Below are 17,743 nucleotides of genomic sequence, written 5' to 3' on the forward strand. Positions count from 1 at the left end.
TCTTCCTTCCTTCCTTCCTTCTTCTGAGACATGGTTTCTCTGTGTAACAGTCTTGGCTATCCTGGAACTCACTCTGTAGACCAGGCTGGCCTCGAACTCACAGACATCCACCTGGCTCAGCCTTCCAAGTGCCCGACTGCAGACACATCACCACACCCAATGACTCAATTTATCAAAAGGACATTCAGAGCTGGAGACCAGGTTCTGTACTAGTCATGTTTCTCTGTCGCTGTGATTAAACCCAGGGAGAGAAAGGCTTGTTTCCCTCACAACCCAGGTCACAGTCCATTACTGAAGAAAAATCAGGGCAGGGCCCAGGAGGCAGGAACTGAAGCAGAGATGGTGGAGGGATACTGCTTCCTGGATTGCTCCTCACGGACTTATTCAGTTTATTTTCTTAGGCCTCCCAGCCCCATATCAATCATTACTTTAATAATAAAACACCCCCACCGACTTGCATACAGGCCAATCTGATGGTGGCAATTTTATAATTGAGGTCTCTCCTCTCCAGACCCCCCACACAGACTGGCCTACAGACCAGTCTGATGATGGCATTTTTATAATTTAGGTCTCTCCTCTCTCCAGATAACCCCAGTGAGAGTCAAGTGAACAAAAAACTAACCTGCAAAGTGGTTTTCTAAGGATTAGTCAAACTGGACTTCATCCACCATCAACCACTCCATAATCTCTACACAAATAGGTGTGGCCCAAATCCTTAATTCCAGCAACCCAAGAGGCAGAGGTAGGTGGATCTCTGTGAGTTTGAGGTCAGCCCATTTGTACCTAATGAGTTCTAGGCCAGCTGGAGCTACAAAATGAGACCCTGTCTCAAACAAAACAAAACAAATGTCTACATGTAGGCTGTGAGGTTCCTGCCTGGAAGTTTAGCTCCCATCTTTTATTTGAGATTCATGGGAATTTCCCACCTCTCTGGGGGCAGAGACCCTTCTCCACCTCTAAAAATGATCTTGAGGGCTGCCTGCTGGCTCGGGGCAAGTCTGGATTCAGTGCTGTTTTGTTTTGAGAGGGTTTTATGTAGTCCAGATGAGCCTGGAAAACTTCCCATGGATAGCCTGAGATGACCCAGAACTAATCCTCCTGCCTCTGATTCCTGAGTGCTGGGCTAACAAGCATGTATGCAGCATGGCGCCCCTCTCAGTCTGGGTCTTCCGGCCTCTATTACAGAAGCAAGGACTCCAAGAGGGACTGACATTATACGTGATCTCAGAAAGAACACGGCTTTGGCACGACTCCTGTGCAAGCAGGGCGAGGGAGACAAGTCTGGGGAAACAGTGGAAGTCAAGAGTGGCCGGAAAAATTTGGCCGCTCAGAAGAGCACAGGAGCGCCAGCTATATTTAAACTCCGAGTCACATGACTAGACTGTACTTGGGTAGGAGTAAAACATGTTTTCTTTTAAATGATTAAACTGAGTTGAACTTTGTTCAAGAAGATTTTCTTCCTTCCCCTCTGAATCTTTTTTCAGGCTCGAAGAGTTTCAAGATGAGAATTTGTTTTCATAAAGAAAAAAACGTATGTTAGTGATTTCCAACCTAGACACATCTGTGCACTTGGAACACCCAAATGTCATCAAGTCGTACATTTGGCCCCATCCCCTCCATCTGGATCATCAAGAAATCCCACTAAAAAGGGAAAGGGAAGAGGAGGGGGTGTGAACACCAGCTCCTCTCTGGTCCCTGGGTAATTCAAGCACACTGACACTGAGTTGACCTCACGTTCATCCCACTCCTGAGCACAGGTTTTTAGCGCCTGCTCCTTCGGTGATGAAAACAGTCAGATTTCACCCCACAGTTAGGAGAGTTTAGCCACAAATTACACTTTCAGGATAGGTCTGCCATCCAGTAGGGACCAGATAAAGCTAAATGCAGGGCATTTAACTCACCCTGCTTTGGAAAGTGCTGGAAGGGAAGCAGGCAAAAGATCAGCCTATGGTAAAGTCTTGACTCCTGGGTTGGAGCCTTTCCTACAGTTAGATGACATCAGTTTACTTAAAAGTCAAAGCTTTGTTCATTTTAGATAGCCAGTGAGGAAAGGCTAGAATCATGATCAAGGGTTCTCCTGTCCCCCCTCTTGGGGGGCATTGCTTTCTTTTTATTCTTCATTTAAATATCTTTTGTTTCCCTACGGTGATGACTATTTGGGGGTATTTTCTGGAGCTCTGCTTGCACACTCTGTCTGACCGAGGTATAGGGTGGGGGTGGGGGAGTAGGAGGTGTTGAGGGGAGGGGCAGGAGTATATAAAGAACAGAGGGGCAGCCCATTGGTGGGCATGTACCTTGGTTCTAGTAGGGGGCTCCCATTCACCCCTGTGCAGGCTTAGGTCTGATTGCCTGAGCTGGGGCAGTCTAAACATGAGGAGGTCACTGAATGGCTGTTTACTGCACCCACTAAAATATTTCCATGGCCCTGCTTCCACTCTGGGGCTCCAAGAGGTCAAATAACCTGACTGCTCCTCTAAGTTCTATAGAAGCCAGGCTAAACCACGGATATGCTCGTTCCATCACTTCAAACAGCCCGCAGTCAGGAGATCTCTGAGTTCAAGGCCTGCCTGGTCTATTCAGTGAGTTCCATGACAGCCAGAAACGCTATCTCGAAAAACAAAACAAAACAGCACAAATCTAGCGGAGCCAGGGTCGCCCTAGGCCTGTAGGAGCCTTGAGTGGTTACAGTTTAAGGAACCAGACCTACACCGCCAAGACTAAGAAAGCCAGAGCCTGAAATGAACCACCTAGAGGGCTCCGCCCCAACCTGAGGCCAGAGAGGGGCAATGACTTTTCAACCTTTAATTTCATCTTGTTCTGCCCAGCAGTCTAACCTTCCACAACCCAACCTCCCCAGGTTCCTGTACAGCCTTTCCCTCCCAGGTTCACACGCCCACCTGAGTCTTAGCTCCAAGGCTAGAGTCTTGCTCCAGGGACACGCCCCTCTAGTGTGCATCGCCCAAGGCCCTGCTCTCCACCCCTGGCCACCCCGAAGCTCTCCCCTCCCCTGGACATTCTCTCTCCCTCAGAACCCTGGTTCTCATTTTCGCTTCTGTCCCCCTCCCCACATCCACTTTGCCTCAGCTCTCTCAGACCTCCCCAGCGACCCTTTCCCCCAATATTACCCTTCAACCCTGATCCCCGATGCATCCCGTTCCCCTGGCTTTGGGCTCTGGTGCAAGCATTCCTGTCTTTTATCTCTAGTTTCCTTCAGTCGGTCTTTTGCTCCTCTCGCCCCCAGAATTACTTCCACCCATGCCCCAGGAGGCCCCCCAAACTTTTCCAAGATGATCCCCACACCCCGATTTCTCTCCCACTAGTCTACTCACCCGGCACTCGCCCATACAACCCTCACTCTGTTCCCCCTCCTTCCAGTACAAACCTATCCCGGCCCTCCTATCTGCTGGGGGTCTCCTGGACTGTCACCTCACCCTCTTCTCATCCCTCTTACCCTCCTCCCCACCCCAAATCATCTTCCTCATTTTCTCCCTGTCCCCGGCACTCCCATCCCTGCAGGTACTCCAGTCCTTCCCCGTCCGCCCATTCTTCCTCTTCCCCGGAGCATCCCCCACCCCCCATCAGCCTTTACCTCCTCCAGCCTCCCAGATCACCACTGCCTCTCCATCGCTCCCATCCCGGCGTTCTCCTGACTCCTCCTGCGCAGCCCCCAGGGCCCCGCATCCTCCGTGACCCCCCCCCGCCCATCCCTCCATCGCACAGCCCTCCTCGGTCCTCCAGGAATCCCCCTCCTTGCTCCCCCCGCCGCGTCCCGCCCGCCGCGCTCCCGCCCCAGTCCGGCCCGGCTCCCCGGCTGTGCGCTCCAGGCTGGGTGCGAGCCATGGGCAGCGGCAGCAGCCGGAGTGGCCGGATTCCGAGGCGGCGGCGCAGCCCTGACAGGCGCCAGGCGGGTCCGGGAGAGGCAACCTCGGAGGGCGGCAGGGTTGACCAGGCCACGACGGCCGCGACACAGGAGGAGACCGGCCGCGACCCCCTCCCCGCGACACCCCCCGGCGGCCGGGAGGAGACCCTGCGCCTGCTGGACCAGTTGCTGGCCGAGTCGGAGGCCTGGGGGCCCCAAGAGCCGGCCCCACGGGGCCCTGCCCGGCTCCCACTCGCGGTGAGTGTGAGCGCCTGTCCCTCCAGACTCATCCCTCTGCAGTCCCAGTGTCCTCCCACCCAGGCCTCCCTCCCTACTCGGCGCCTCTGTCCCCAGCTAACCCAGTGTGCTCCCCCCAGCCCAGCCCGTCCTAGGGCCTTGTGCCCCTTCCTTACCCCTGCATATTCTCACTCTGCCTCCTTGGTGGGTGCTCACTACTGTTTCTATTTCGGGGTGACTCACAGAGGCAGCCTTAAAGGATCGAGTACAAACAGCAGTTGGCAGAGACACCCAGAACTTTGTTCTGGCCCAGGGCTTGCCTTGCCTTCCCAGAGGGACTGCATGCAGTCCAGCTGCAGCCTCCTGGCTGCTCAGGTGGGAATTGACCTGCAAAGGCCTCCGTGGCCATCAGGGGACACAGTGGGAGAAGGCGATAAGTGTGCGGACCACCTGCCAAACAGTGGTACGAAAACGCCCTGCTGCGTCGGACGCGTCCGGATCTTTGGCTTGCAATTCCCATATTGCAAGCTATTTTTAAGAGGCGCTGACTCTTTCAGCTTCCTTATCCTCCCTTGCTGAACACTTGTAATAACACCCCCGCTGTTCTAGAAAAACAATGAAAAACCAGCGCTCTGGTTTGGCATGTCTTTGTTGCTATAAGAGCTAAAATTCAAAACCGATTTTAGTGACTCCTGGCTGGAAGAGGAGGCCAAAGGTAGTATCCGCAGCTGGAGGCTTCTCTGTGGGCTGCAGAGGCGGAGGAAATGTCTTCTTGGGACGGGCTACCATGCAAGCATCACCACAGAATGGTGGGAAGACAGCTCAGCCCCACCGGGAACAGAGCTCTGTACCACATCCCTTCTCCCCACTGCCCTGCAGAGGTTTACAACAGGACAAGTGAGCTCTAAATTATATAACGGGATTCCTCTAAGACTACATCAGCCTACAGTTATGTAACACTAACAAAAAAACCAACAGTTGGGGAGATTTTGACATAGCAAGGAAACAAATTTTCAGTGTCATTTTCAAGTGCTTAGGGAACTTCAAAAGTTTGGAAGTGGATGGATTTTTCCTCTATCTTGCTGGGTGTCAGCTGGAAGAACAGTTATAGAGAAAGGACCTCCTGGGCACTGCCACAGCCCTGGTAAGTGGGGTGGGCGTGCTGCTTTAGGCAATAGAGACAAAGACAGGTGTCCAGAGTACTGGTCTGGGACTGGGGGGAGAGCGCGAGGAGACCGATCCAAAGATAGAACAAGTATAGATAGCAGTAGAGAGAAGTCAGTCTGATGAATCCACTACGGGAGGGAGTGAAAGGCATGCTCCATGGGCAGACTGACTTGAGTCTGAAGTAGTTAGTCAAAGGAAAGGGCAGGGAACAAGTGGGCAGGGGAATCTGTGTCCCCTGATGGTGGTGGCTCACTTAGCTGCAGAATTCTTTAGCATCTATGTCTTGTCATATCAGGGGGTGTAGAATCTACTGAGAAGGAAACCGAGTGTTTGCTGAAGGAAGCATGGTTTTTGTGTTTGGGGGAGATGACTCCACAACAGTAGAAGGGTGAGTTGGAAGAAAGCCTGGGACACCCTGATCCACCAGGGTTACTCTGGCTGCCCAACTGATCAGGTCCTGAACCAAGTAGTATCACACACAGAGAGAAAGAGGTATGAGAAGTTAAATTCAAGAAATAAAGTGTGTGCTGGCTCGTGGTGATGCACGCCTTTAATCCTAATCCCAGCACCTGGGAGGCAGAGGCTGGTCGATCTCTGAGTTTGATGCCATCCTGGTCTACAGAGTGAGTTCTAGGACAGCCAGGGCTACACAGGAAAGTCTGTCTTGGGAAAAAACCAAAAAACTGTGAAATCAGAGCAGTGTTTACTCTTTGGTACAGGTGTACCTCAGATGTGTCCCCTGTGCCATGAATGTTTCTCAAACTAATGATGAATCCTAGAGTCCTAGGAGAGTATTCAGGTCCAGAGAGACAAAAGTCAGGAAGTGATACCCCTGCTTCTAAAAGCACTGCACATGCTAGAGCTTGGAACCCAGGCTCCTGTGCTATGTGGCTCACATCTGCTCACATCTACAACTGATTCCCTCAGCAGCTGCACATCTTACAGGACTCTGGATTCGTAACTTCCCACTGAGACAGAAAAGAATTGCAAGTTCAATACCAGCCATGGGAAATGGCCTTCCTTCAATACGTTTGAGAGCATGTCCCTCCCCTCCCCCCAAGCAAAAAGGACTCTCTGACAGGGCATGAACACAATATTCCTATTCTTTTATTAGAAAAGATTTTTTCCAGTATATTCATAACCTTGTAACATTTAGGAGTTTTTTTTGTTTTGTTTTATAAGAGAAAATTAAATGACCATCCTTTTAAGGGCCTTCATTTAAACACTGCAGCCAGTGGGCTCAGGCTGTAGTTCCACGGTAAAGAGCTTGCCTAGCATTCATAAGACCTGAATCTTATCCTTCACTCCAGCAGAAAGCAAGAAAACAGAAAAATTGCAACCGCTCTTCACTGGGGTGTTTTGGAAACTGATTATATACTATCCTTGAATCATCACCCTGAATATCATGTTATACTGGATTTTATTTTTTTAAAGTTGTAGAGGGCTGGAGGGATGGCTCAGTCATTCAGAGGTTTTCCTGACCACCCAAGTCAGGCAGCTCACATGCCTGTTAAGTCCCTCTAGGGGAATCTGATGCCCCCTTCTGGTGTCTACAGGTACTGTACTCCTGCTCAAATCCAGTCAGCTACAAATAAAGACTAAAAATAAAAAAAAGATACAGTTTTAGCTAATATTTTAGTAAGTACTTAAGTCTCAGTCCTGTGTTAATTCTTTCCATGTTCACCCACTTTTTTCTTTTCTTTTCTTTCTTTCTTTTTTTTTTTTTTTTGAGACAGGGCTTCTCTGTGGCTTTGGAGCCTTCCTGGAACTCACTCAGAAGACCAGGCTGGCCTCAAACTCACAGAGATCCACCTGCCTCTGCCTCCGGAGAGCTGGGATTAAAGGTGTCTGCCACCACCCAGTGCTTTCATCACATTTTTTTATGTATTTTATTTTTTAATGACACAATAGTTGTTATTTATGGAGTACACGATCAAACAAGTGCTGGGTGCCACCATGCCCAGCTATTTAGGCAAAATTTTAAGCTGGATTTATTTGATTGGTTTTGCCAAATTGAGGGTGATAAGAAAAAATTAAAGGTAAGGGTAATCTTATTAACTATCTTACTTATGTATATTTATGTCTATTTTGAGCTGTCCTACTTAAACCATCTCATAAACAGATTTCTCCCCTCACGTATCCTTACATATTTAAGGGCCATGAGATAGTCACCAAATCCTGTCCTGTAAGTCATGGACCCTCCTTCCTCGCCTGTTATCATTTTGGATTGATTTGTAATCTCACGACCACATGAAGTGCCCAAGGCAGAGCCCTTTCCCAGAGTCAGCAGATCTGGATCATCAGTGGCATTAGTTGGAGATCTGAAACTTCAAACTCTGCAAAATGGGAGAGCTGAGTAAATCTATGCCTTTGATTTTTTTTTTTAAGTTGTTTGATAATTTTGAAGAACACAACAGTGTCCCCTCAATCCGTGGTGTCTTCCTGGGTAAAAGGAGCCATCTGATTCAGATTCATCCACGGAGGATGGGGTCAGGGAGCTGTAGTGGCCTCCTACTTGTTCATGCATTTGTGGCAGTTGCCATGGTGGGGGAGGGTCATAGATAGTGCTCTGCTAAGTTACTGGGTCACTGCATCGCCTCAGTCCATGTGAGGGTACTTTTAACACACACACACACACACACATACACACACACATACACACACACCAGCCGTGGCCCTCGGAAGCCATGAAGAATGTTGCTGTCACTGAGAGAGCATATACATCGTTCTTCCCAAGCCTGTGTGGAACAGTGACACCTTCTTTTGGAGCTGAATGACATCTTGCTCCCTGCTTTTGCATAGTTTCAGATTTACTGTAGTCAAGAAGGACTGGGGGAGCCTTGTCTGTTGCTGCCAGCCAAGATTTCAGGGTGGTCATGGCCTGCGCTGCTGTGGTCATGGCCTGCGCTGCTGTGGAAAGGGAGGTGAAGAAACAATAGAAAGGAGTCTCAGCTGCAGAGCAGCCTCACCAGAAGGACTTAAAGATGCTGGACTCACAGAAAAACAAAACAAAACAGAACTCCTAGACAGTGCCTGTGTGTCTGCAGTCAAGGCTAGAGCAAAGACCACACACATAAACAGCATGAAGTGGCCAGAGTGAAGCATGGGGTTGACTCGGACAATGCTGGGAAGGAGGGATTGCACGCTGCAAGAAGGAGGCTCTGGGGAGGGAATGCCCCACATGAAAGACAGCATCACGGAGCTGAGCATCCATCCACAAGGAGTGGAGGAGCCTCAGTCAGAAGTCTCCACTGTGCAGCAGATAACCAAGTTAGCCCAGCCCTCGATAAAAGGATGGGACATTACACCAGGAAACCCAGAGGTGGGAACCCATTTCCACTTTCTTTCAAAGTCAGGCCTCGATGGTGCTCTGAGGCAGAGCTAGGCAAATTTCTGAGCTGGAGGCCAGTCTAGTCTACGTGGGGTGTTCCAGCCATCCAGGGCTATATAATGAGATTCTGAATAGAAACAACTTTAAAATGGAAAGAAAATAGAAAAAGGCAGATCCTGTTCTCAGATTTTAGGGGCAGGATCCTGAAAGATTGTAGCAACAGTAAGAGTTTCAAAAGCTAAACATGCCAAACGTGCAGGCATGGGGAGGCACAGATGGCCTTGATCCCTACACGGTGGCCCCAGTCCTTTTATAGGCAGGAGTGGAATCTCATGTGCCTCGCTTGCTATTGGGTTCTGGGGCTAGTTATGGAGAGCTGGGACTTCCCCGAGGAAGACCAGTGCCCTCTAGTGGTGAAGAGCAGAACCTGCCTGGCAAAATCTTGAAACCTGCCAGCGGGTGGTTTAGGTACTGGAGGCCCTTTAATGCTTTTCTATCTATCATGTGTTCATGTGTCCACCATAAGACAAACAAACACCCCCCCCAAATTAAACCTACCACCATCACAGGGTTGGTGGTAATGCATATTTTACCACAGGTAAAGTAGTTTATTTTCTTGGTGTTTTGTTTTCTTTGGTATTTATTTAAGACGGGTCTTATGTATGTACCTCAGGCTGGACCTAAATTCCCTTTGTAGCTGAAGATGGCTTTGAACTGCTGATCCCCCTGTCTCGGCTTCCTGAGTTCTGGGATTACCAGCGTGTGACACTAATCCCAGCTAGACTTTAAGAATAGTATTTACATGTTTGTAAGTGTATCTGCCTGCACACCTGTCTGTGGAAACCAGGAGGCAGATCCCCTGGGGCTGGAGTTACAAGCAGTTCAGAGCTGACATGGAGATGCCATAACCAAACCCAGGCCCTCTGTAGGCGTGGCAAGCACTTAACTCTTAGCTATTGTGTTAAGGCTCTCTGGAGTAGCAGAACCTACAGAATAGATCTCTATATATAAAGAAAGGGGATTTATTAGAGTCACTTTGGTGGAGTATGACCAGAAAATCCAAGAATCTAAAAGTCACTCAGCCCACTAGGCTGGATGTCTCAGCTGGTCTTCGGCAGACGCTGGAACCCTAAAGTAGACTCTAATACCAGTGAAGGAATGGGTTTGTTAGCAAGGCCAGAGCAAGCAGGCAAAGAGCAAAAGCTTCCTTGGTCCATGTCCTTATGTATGCTTCCAGCAGAAGGTTGGTCCAGACTAACGGTGTCCTGCCTTGATATGGATCAAAGGCAATGTGTCTTCCTACCTCAAAGGCCCAGACTAGAAGCAAATTCACCCACATAAAACCAAGGCAAAAAAATCTCTCATATTTCTCGATTGTAGTCCATTCCAGATGTAGTCAGGTTAACAACCAAGGAGAGCCGTCACAATTACTGAGCAATCTCTGCACCAATACCTATCTAGCTTAAAGCAAAACAAAAAGTCTTCAAATATCTTTCCCCGGGGGCTGGGAAGATGGATCAGTGGGTAAAATGTCTGCTGTGTAAACATAAGGACCTGAGTTCAGGCCCCCGGCACCCATGTAAAATGCAGGTATGATGGCTTGCACCTATAACCACAGTGCTCTGGGTATTGAGAAAGGGATCCCTGGAGTTCACTGGCTAGCCAGTTCAGCTAATCTTTGCACTCTGGGCTAAAAACAAAAGCAAAGCAACAGAAAAGTAGAGCTATAGAGGACTATACTTGACTGCAGCCTGCCCTGCACATGAATATGCACAGGTACCACACATGAGCGCACACACACACACACACACACACACACTTTCCCCCAGAACAGGCAACAGTTGATAAACTGAATGTCTGGAAAAAATTGAGTTTATTCTGATGGGTTCTAGAATTAGAATTATGACTTCTAAACAGCTCTCCCTCCCATTCTGACTATGGTCTGCAGTTGCCACTAAGAAGGCTAACGCCACCTCTCTTATCAGTCTCATCTTGAGGTGACCAGTTTTTACCTCAGCTTTTTGTCCTAAAAGCTTGTTCAGTTCCTTTTCCCTTATCTTTGTATCATTGTCCATTCAAATTGCTATAACAAAATGTTTTAGGCTAGGCTACTTTTTCCTTTTTTTTTCTTTTTTTCTTTTTTTTCTTTTGGTTTTTTTGAGACAAAGTTCCTTTGTATTGCTTTGGAGCCCGTCCTGGAACTAGCTCTGTAGACCAGGCTGGCCTTGAACTCACAGAGATCCACCTGTCTCTGGCTCCCAAAGGCTGGGATTAAAGGTGTGTGCCACCACTGCCCGGCAGGCTAGGCTACTTAAAAGCAACATAAATATTGTTCACACTTCTTTTTAAAAATAGTAATTGTTTTAGTTGTTTAAATAAACATACACATGTATACTCTAAGACAAGTTCTTACTCTTAAGCCTAGGCAGGCTTTAAACTGAAAGCAATCCTCCTGCCTCAGCTTCCCAAATGCTGGGATTATAGGCATGTGTCCAGGTTAAACCTGGATACTTGCTGCACATTTGAAGAAGGGAGGGCTCAAGGCTCTTGAGTTAGGGCAACAAGATCTCTGGAGGTGGGGATAGAATGGTCTCATGTTATTAGACACTGGTGTTCTGGAAGTGAGGGACAGAGTGACCTAATAAGAGGGAGTATTGGGAGGTAAGAGATCTGCCCTCAGCCCTGCTGTTTCTTCTATTTATTCTCCTATTTATGAGTTTTATAAGTTGCTCTCACAGCCTCAGTTTTCTTGGCTGTAAAATGGGTGGGTAACTGGAGCTCCAGAGTCAGAGAGAACCTTCACCATTCTAATGTTTACAGACCGAATTAAACATGGCTGGTGGCTGCTGTCTCTTCCACAAAGCTAGAACATTGATCAACTATACTGTTGGCAAATTTTTATGCCTCTTCCTTTCCTCCTGCTCAAGGTATCCCCAGAAAAGATGACTAAGGACAACTCCAAAGACAGCTGTGCCTCTGAGTAAGTATGGGGGTGGGAACCTGTCCCCCACAAGCCCACAGTGCTTCAGTGCCAGCCATCCCAAAGCCAAGGGAGGGGGCAGCAGCCCAGTCACTCACAGCGTCTCTGAGCTTCCTCCTGTATGTGGTCATGACCTGGCTTCTCTGTGACCATTCGAGACCCTCCAGGTTCATTCAGATATACCCAGGTGTGCTGCCTGCTATACCCAGGGGTTTTACCTGTAAAGACTCTCCTTTGCTGTAAGGACTCCACAGTCTAGACGGTGGCAATAACTACTGGTAGCCCCAAAAGGTGATCAGGAAAGCATACTTAAAATGCCTGCAAATTTCATATTTCGGTGTTGCCAAACTGGTGGCTCAGCTTCTAATCCCAGGACTGGGGAGGCAGAGGTGCAGAGGCGCAGAGGGGCAGAGGGGCAGAGGGTGTAGAGGCAGAGAGGCAGAGTGAGGTAGAGAGGCAGAGAGGCAGAGGCAGAGGAGGCGAGTTCCAGGCCAGCCTGTCCTAAGCAAATAAGCAAACAAACAAACAAACAAACAAAACCACCCAAAAGCCTGCAAGTAATGGCCCTGAGCCTTTAATCCTCCTCAGGGGGCTGGGGATACAGTCCAGTGGTAGGGTACTTTCCTGGAATGTGCAACGCCATAGGACAACTGCCCAGTATGAAGGAGATAAAATGCACGAGGCAGCAAAAGGGCTCAGCTACCAAGTGTGACTACCTGAGTTAAATCTCCAGAAGCCATGATAAAAGGGGAGAACCCAGCACCTGCAAGTTATCCTTCAAACTCTATTGTGCACATGGTAGCAATAGTGCCTATACACACATGCACACACTCACACAATTAAGTACATGCAAACACACACACACTAGAGTGTCAGTGCTTCTAGTCCACTAGAGCACAGGGACCATGGAGCTGCTGTCAGCTTCCTCTGCTGGTCCACCTCTCTCCTGCCCTTTCCTCTCTATGGTCCCACCTGCAGGAATGTTACAATGCCTAGTGGGAGCAGACAGAATATGTGGGAGTCTACAGTGATCTTGGGTTCCATCTGCCCTTAAGGTTTCAGCTTTCACATCTATTAGTGCCAGGGACTGGCAGGGGTAACGCTAGAGGGGCTTATTCCTGTCAGGGAACTCCAGAATGCTCTGGCACTCTGGTAGGACAGTCATCTTTCTGCACAGCTCCCTCAAGTATGCTGAGCCCTTATTTGCATCCCTTTCCCTCTAACAGCAGCCAGTAAAGACTCCAGAGGATCAGGCTGGAAGGGCAGCCACGACCACTGTCCCAGGCTTGCAAGGCATCAGGCAGCTCTCACACACTACTGTCCAGTCCCTCCTGAGTGCCCATCTCTGTTTTAGACACATGCAGCACTGTATTGAGATGCAGTCCTTCTTATTTGTGGAGACTGGGGCAGGGCACACACCTGGTCCAGGACCACACAGCTACTGCACATCAAAGCTGTCGAGACCTGTCTCCTCCAAAGCATGTGGGTGTCCCCTTTGTCCCACAGACACAGTGGCGGCAGGCAGAGCTCAGGGTATCAAGCAGCGGTACCCAGGTCTCTCGCTCCAAGATTTGGGAGAAGTGTACACAGAGCCCTGGGATACTGTTCTCAGAAGGTCAGCCATGGACATCGGATGTACCCTGGCATCTGCCTTAGCCTGCCTCACCCTCGTTGCACATTTTGGTGGGTAAAGTGGGAGGATGAAGGCAGATATGAGTGAAGATGATCATGTCTATGTGTTGGGTAGGAAAGAAATACCGGTCTCTCTAGAGCAGAGGTTCTTTGTTTGGATGTGAGGATGTTAAAGACCACTGTGGTTGCTAAGGAAAATGGGAGTTTGGAGGTGATACCCACCCTTGTCTGCGTTTCTCACCCACAGAACCTCAGGCAGCAGCCACAAGAGACCTGAGGGGCAGTCACCCATCTCCTATGATTACTCCGAAGAGGAGCTGATGGCAAGCATCGAGCGGGAGTATTGCCGCTGAGCTGGCTGAGCAGCCCTACTCACCACTGGACTAGGTCTTGCAGGCCTATGAGCTGGGCTAGAGTCAGAGGGTACCATACTTCATACTTCAGTGTTGCCAAACTGGTGGCTCAGCTTCTAATCCCAGGACTGGGGAGGCAGAGGCCCGACCCATGTCCCAGCCAGAGCAAAACAGCTTCTAGAATACAGCCATCTTTCCAAACTGATCTTTAAATATTCGGGGTCAGAGTCCTACTGGCCTGGCAAACCAAGACTAAGGTTGAGCAGGTCCTGGGCCACAGGTGTGTGGGCCCCTCCTCTCACACAGGAGATGCTGTGTGGTTCCCCTCAAATCTGAACTGTTAGTCCTTCCAACTTACTCACTTTCCATGTAGGGAAGGGTTAAACCCTACTGGCTGTGCCACAGCCTCTAGAAGATTTCACCAAAGTATGTTCTTGATCTTCACACTAAGATTTCCAGAGGGATACAGTAAAAGAGTTCCATGTGCACACAAAGGGCCAGAGTATATGGCCTGAGGCAGATCCTGAGTGTGTAAGTTTAGGCAGGTGTCAGACTGCATTTCTAACAGCACAGAGGTAAGGGCAAGCTGCAGGAGCAAGGACTGAGTGTCTGCATTTCAGACTTCTCCCATAGCTTTTCCCTTCTTCAGGCTGGAGGCCCCCACACCAGCCTGCCCTGCCTTGGATGTAGTAGGAAGATAGCGTGGGCCAGGAGCCATAGACCGCTCTGGCATCCCAGTATCACATGAGTTTGTGGTGGGGTGTAGCTCTCATGGATTCCCTCTCTGGGCCTCAGTTTCTCTCGAGGGAGAATCCTGGAGGTTGTTTAAAGCCTTCCAAGTCCTATCAGCTCACAGCTCTATCTTCTAGCTCGTTATCTCCCATCTATCTGTGTCTTAGCCATCTGACTGAGTGCAGAATTTTATGGGAGCGGAGAGAACAAGCCCACAGGTCTTCATGACAACGGCTCTCTGGTTTCCTTTTTGGCTGGCAGTCTGGTTCAGCGTGGACCTCTTCTCCCCCTCCTCACTTGGGTGGAAGGCAGTCAGTCACAATGATGCCAGAAGAGCTTTCAGACATTCCCAGTGGACAGAGGGGGAGATACATGGAGCCCATGGGAAGGAGGGAAGGACCTGTGTGGGTCCTTTAGGACCTGGGTCTTGCTCAGGTTTGGAAGCACCCCCACAGTTGGTGAGGGCGCTGGCAGAAAGGGCTCATAGAACTGTGAATGGTGGCGTATGCTTAAAATAGTCACCAGGCCAAGCTAGATGATTATTGCCAGCTGAAAGCTATATAGTAAATTCAAGACCAGCTTGGACCATGGGGTGAGATTCTGTGTCAGAAAACGAGTAGAGAATGAAGGAATGGTGGCAGTTTTTGCTGAGGCTAGAACAGGTCTCAGCTTACACTGCATTCCCATACCAGTATCCTCCCTCCAGCCCTCGAATCCTCAGAGCTCAACCTGGAGCATCTCAGGAACCAAGGAGGAGTGGTCACTAGGACCATCCCCACACCTACAGGCCTTTGCAGTCACCTGCAAATGCTTCCATGAACTCTTACCACTTGACAAGTGTGCCTTTGAGTTCGCAGCTGGGAGTCTTGTGCTACAGTCAGAGCCCAGAGCCAGGGGATGCTCACCAGTTGGTTGAGCCTTGGGCCAATATCTCCCAGAGCTGGAAGCTGCATCTTAACCGAAGCTCAAACCACTGCTTTTGATATGAAGATGAGAGCGGTTTCTATTTTAATATGTCAACCCAAATGTTACAAATGCATATTTTATAACGTTAAAATGTTGCATTTTAACCAAAGGGTGAATCAGGCTTTGAAGTTGATATTGTGAATATTTACTGTTCTATGTGTTGTGTTTCATCTGATTAAGAGAAAGGTGGGGGCCAGGAGGTGGTGACACATGCCTTTAATCCCAGCACCTGGGAAACAGAGGCAGGTGGATCTCTGAATTTGAGACAGCTTGATCTACAGAGGGAGTTCTAGGACAGTCAGAGCTATTACACAGAGAAACCATGTCTCCAAAAACAATTCCAAGGATGTCCCGAACAATGGCTAATCAGAACAAATGTGTGCCAACTGGTGAGCTGTGGTCCTGGGAAACTCAGACTCTGGAGAGGTCGGTCCTGCCAGAGGTGGAGCTGGGATCATCGCAGCCCACAGAAGCACTTCCTGCACTGCCCACGTGCCAGGTACCCACCATGTCCCATATTGTACAGCTGCGCCACGGTTAGTTGCCCATGTTGTCTTCCCAGCCACGTGCCCAGCTCTAAGCCGAGTGTGGGAACTGCCCATGCACAGCATGAGTTGACCCTGATTCCCATCACACAAAGTCTAAGTAACCACAGATGGTCACTGTTTCTGCAGTAGATCTCCTCCAAGATGTACCAAGGCTTGAGAAAACCTGATCCCTTCCGGTCAGAAATCATGAATAAGCTTTCTGGACTGAGGGGCAGAGCCTTGAGGGGTCTCCAGGCCTCTGTGCTCTTGTATTCATGGGTTCTTGGCTCAGCTCAGAAGGGACCTCCCACACCAGCAGGGATCGGCTCAAACTGTCTGGGACAAGCTTTTAGGGTACTCTCATCTGATGTTCCCAATTCTCTGAGGCACTTTATTTCCTGATGCCCAGGCCCCTCCCTGGGAGTCCCACTCATGGTAATTCTGGGATTCAAGAATGGATGTCACTGTCCCGATAGAGGGTCCCTCTCACTGGGTTGCACTTTGAGACCAGCTATTGAGTGTCAGGCCCATGGGGGTATTTCTCCTTCTGTTAAGAGCTGGACAGAAATTAAAATGTAATCATTTTTTTTAAGGGCCAAGGAGATGGCCCAGCAGGTAAAACACTTGATGCCAAGCCTGACACTGTGAGTCCCACCCCCAGGGGACACAGTGGATAGATACAAGAAGTGACTGCTGCAGGTTGTCCTGATTCCCACATGCATGGATGTCATGGCGTACATGCACCCATACCACATACATTCTCCCCTCTCTCTTTGCACACATGAGCATGGAGGAGGAAGGCGTCCTCAGGTGATTCTGGGCACTGCAGAGCATATAACAATTCTATTTTGAAGCATTTTTATTATATTTTAATCTGTGTGTGCACACGATTGTGTGTTTATGTGCAGTACATTGAGTGTACATGCCGCAGTGTACATGTGTAGAAGTCTAAGGACAATATGCAGGAGGTGTTTTTCTCTTCCCACCATGTGGATTCCAGTGAGCAAACAGGTCCCCAAGCTTTACTTAGTGAGCCCTTCTGCTAACCCATAAGCTACATATCAGACTCTGGAGGTTAGCCACTTTCTCTTGGAAGGTGGCGCCATAATTAGCCCTTTTTAGGGTGCTGGCCTGAACCTTGGTGAGAGGCAAAAAGGAACAGTGTCCTGGTGTAAAGGAATCCTCCTTTTGTGGGCTGTGGTGGCACACACCTTAATCCCAGCACTCGAGGCAGAGGCAGGTGGATCTCTGAGTTCGAAGACAGCCCAGTCTACAGATTCAGTGAGTTCCAGGACTGACAGGGCTACACTGAGAAACCCTTTTCAGTGTTGGCAAGGAAGTGTTGCCCTCTCTGGAGCATGAAGCCTTGGGAAAGACAGAAACACTTGAGCCCCCAGAGGTACTTGGCCCAAGGTTTGCACCCCTAAGTTGTTGGTGCCTCAGGATGGGCCCCAAAACTGCACATCCAGAAACTGAAGATCGTATGTGGTAGTCTGTGGCACTAGGGAAATCAGTAGGACTTCCCAAGGCCAGTTCCAACTCTCAACTGTGACATCGTGTGGTCAAGAGAAGCAATGGCAGCCTAGACATCAGCTGTCCTGTGAGAAGTCAGTGTCCAGCTGGGAGCTAAGGAAGCCCTCAGAGTCTAGGCTACCTCTTGGGGAGGGACTGCCAACAGGGGAGAGAGGGAAGGTATGTGCTTCTCTTCCACAGGGTGAATGTGGAGAGTATAACCTTGTTGATTTCCTTAGTAATGCAGATTCCTGCAAGAGCAATTCCTCTTGTGTAGAACAGACAGGCTTTGTGCAGCCAAGCCCTGGTTGAATAAAACAGGGGGGTGGGGGTGGACTATGTGTCTGGGAGATACACATGGAGGGGTAAGCCACTCGGCTGCTCACTAGCAGGGTGGCTGGCTGGATTCACATGCAGATAAACCCAGGTCAGTCTTTGTCTACAAGA

At 49.4% G+C, this 17,743-nt stretch overlaps 1 protein-coding gene across 1 annotated transcript; it reads left to right on the top strand.

The window, feature by feature from the left end:
- Window positions 1-3,787: 3,787 nt before the first annotated feature.
- On the top strand, window positions 3,788-15,413 carry Cys1 (cystin 1). Its single transcript, XM_051205943.1, has 3 exons — window positions 3,788-4,117; window positions 11,522-11,574; window positions 13,454-15,413. Exons 1-3 carry the CDS (start codon window positions 3,839-3,841, stop codon window positions 13,557-13,559), a joined length of 438 nt encoding a protein of 145 aa, XP_051061900.1. The 5' UTR covers window positions 3,788-3,838; the 3' UTR covers window positions 13,560-15,413.
- The last annotated feature ends 2,330 nt before the right edge of the window (window positions 15,414-17,743 follow it).

Source organism: Phodopus roborovskii, unplaced genomic scaffold (assembly GCF_943737965.1).
Source record: "Phodopus roborovskii unplaced genomic scaffold, PHOROB, whole genome shotgun sequence".
Taxonomy (NCBI): domain Eukaryota; kingdom Metazoa; phylum Chordata; class Mammalia; order Rodentia; family Cricetidae; genus Phodopus; species Phodopus roborovskii.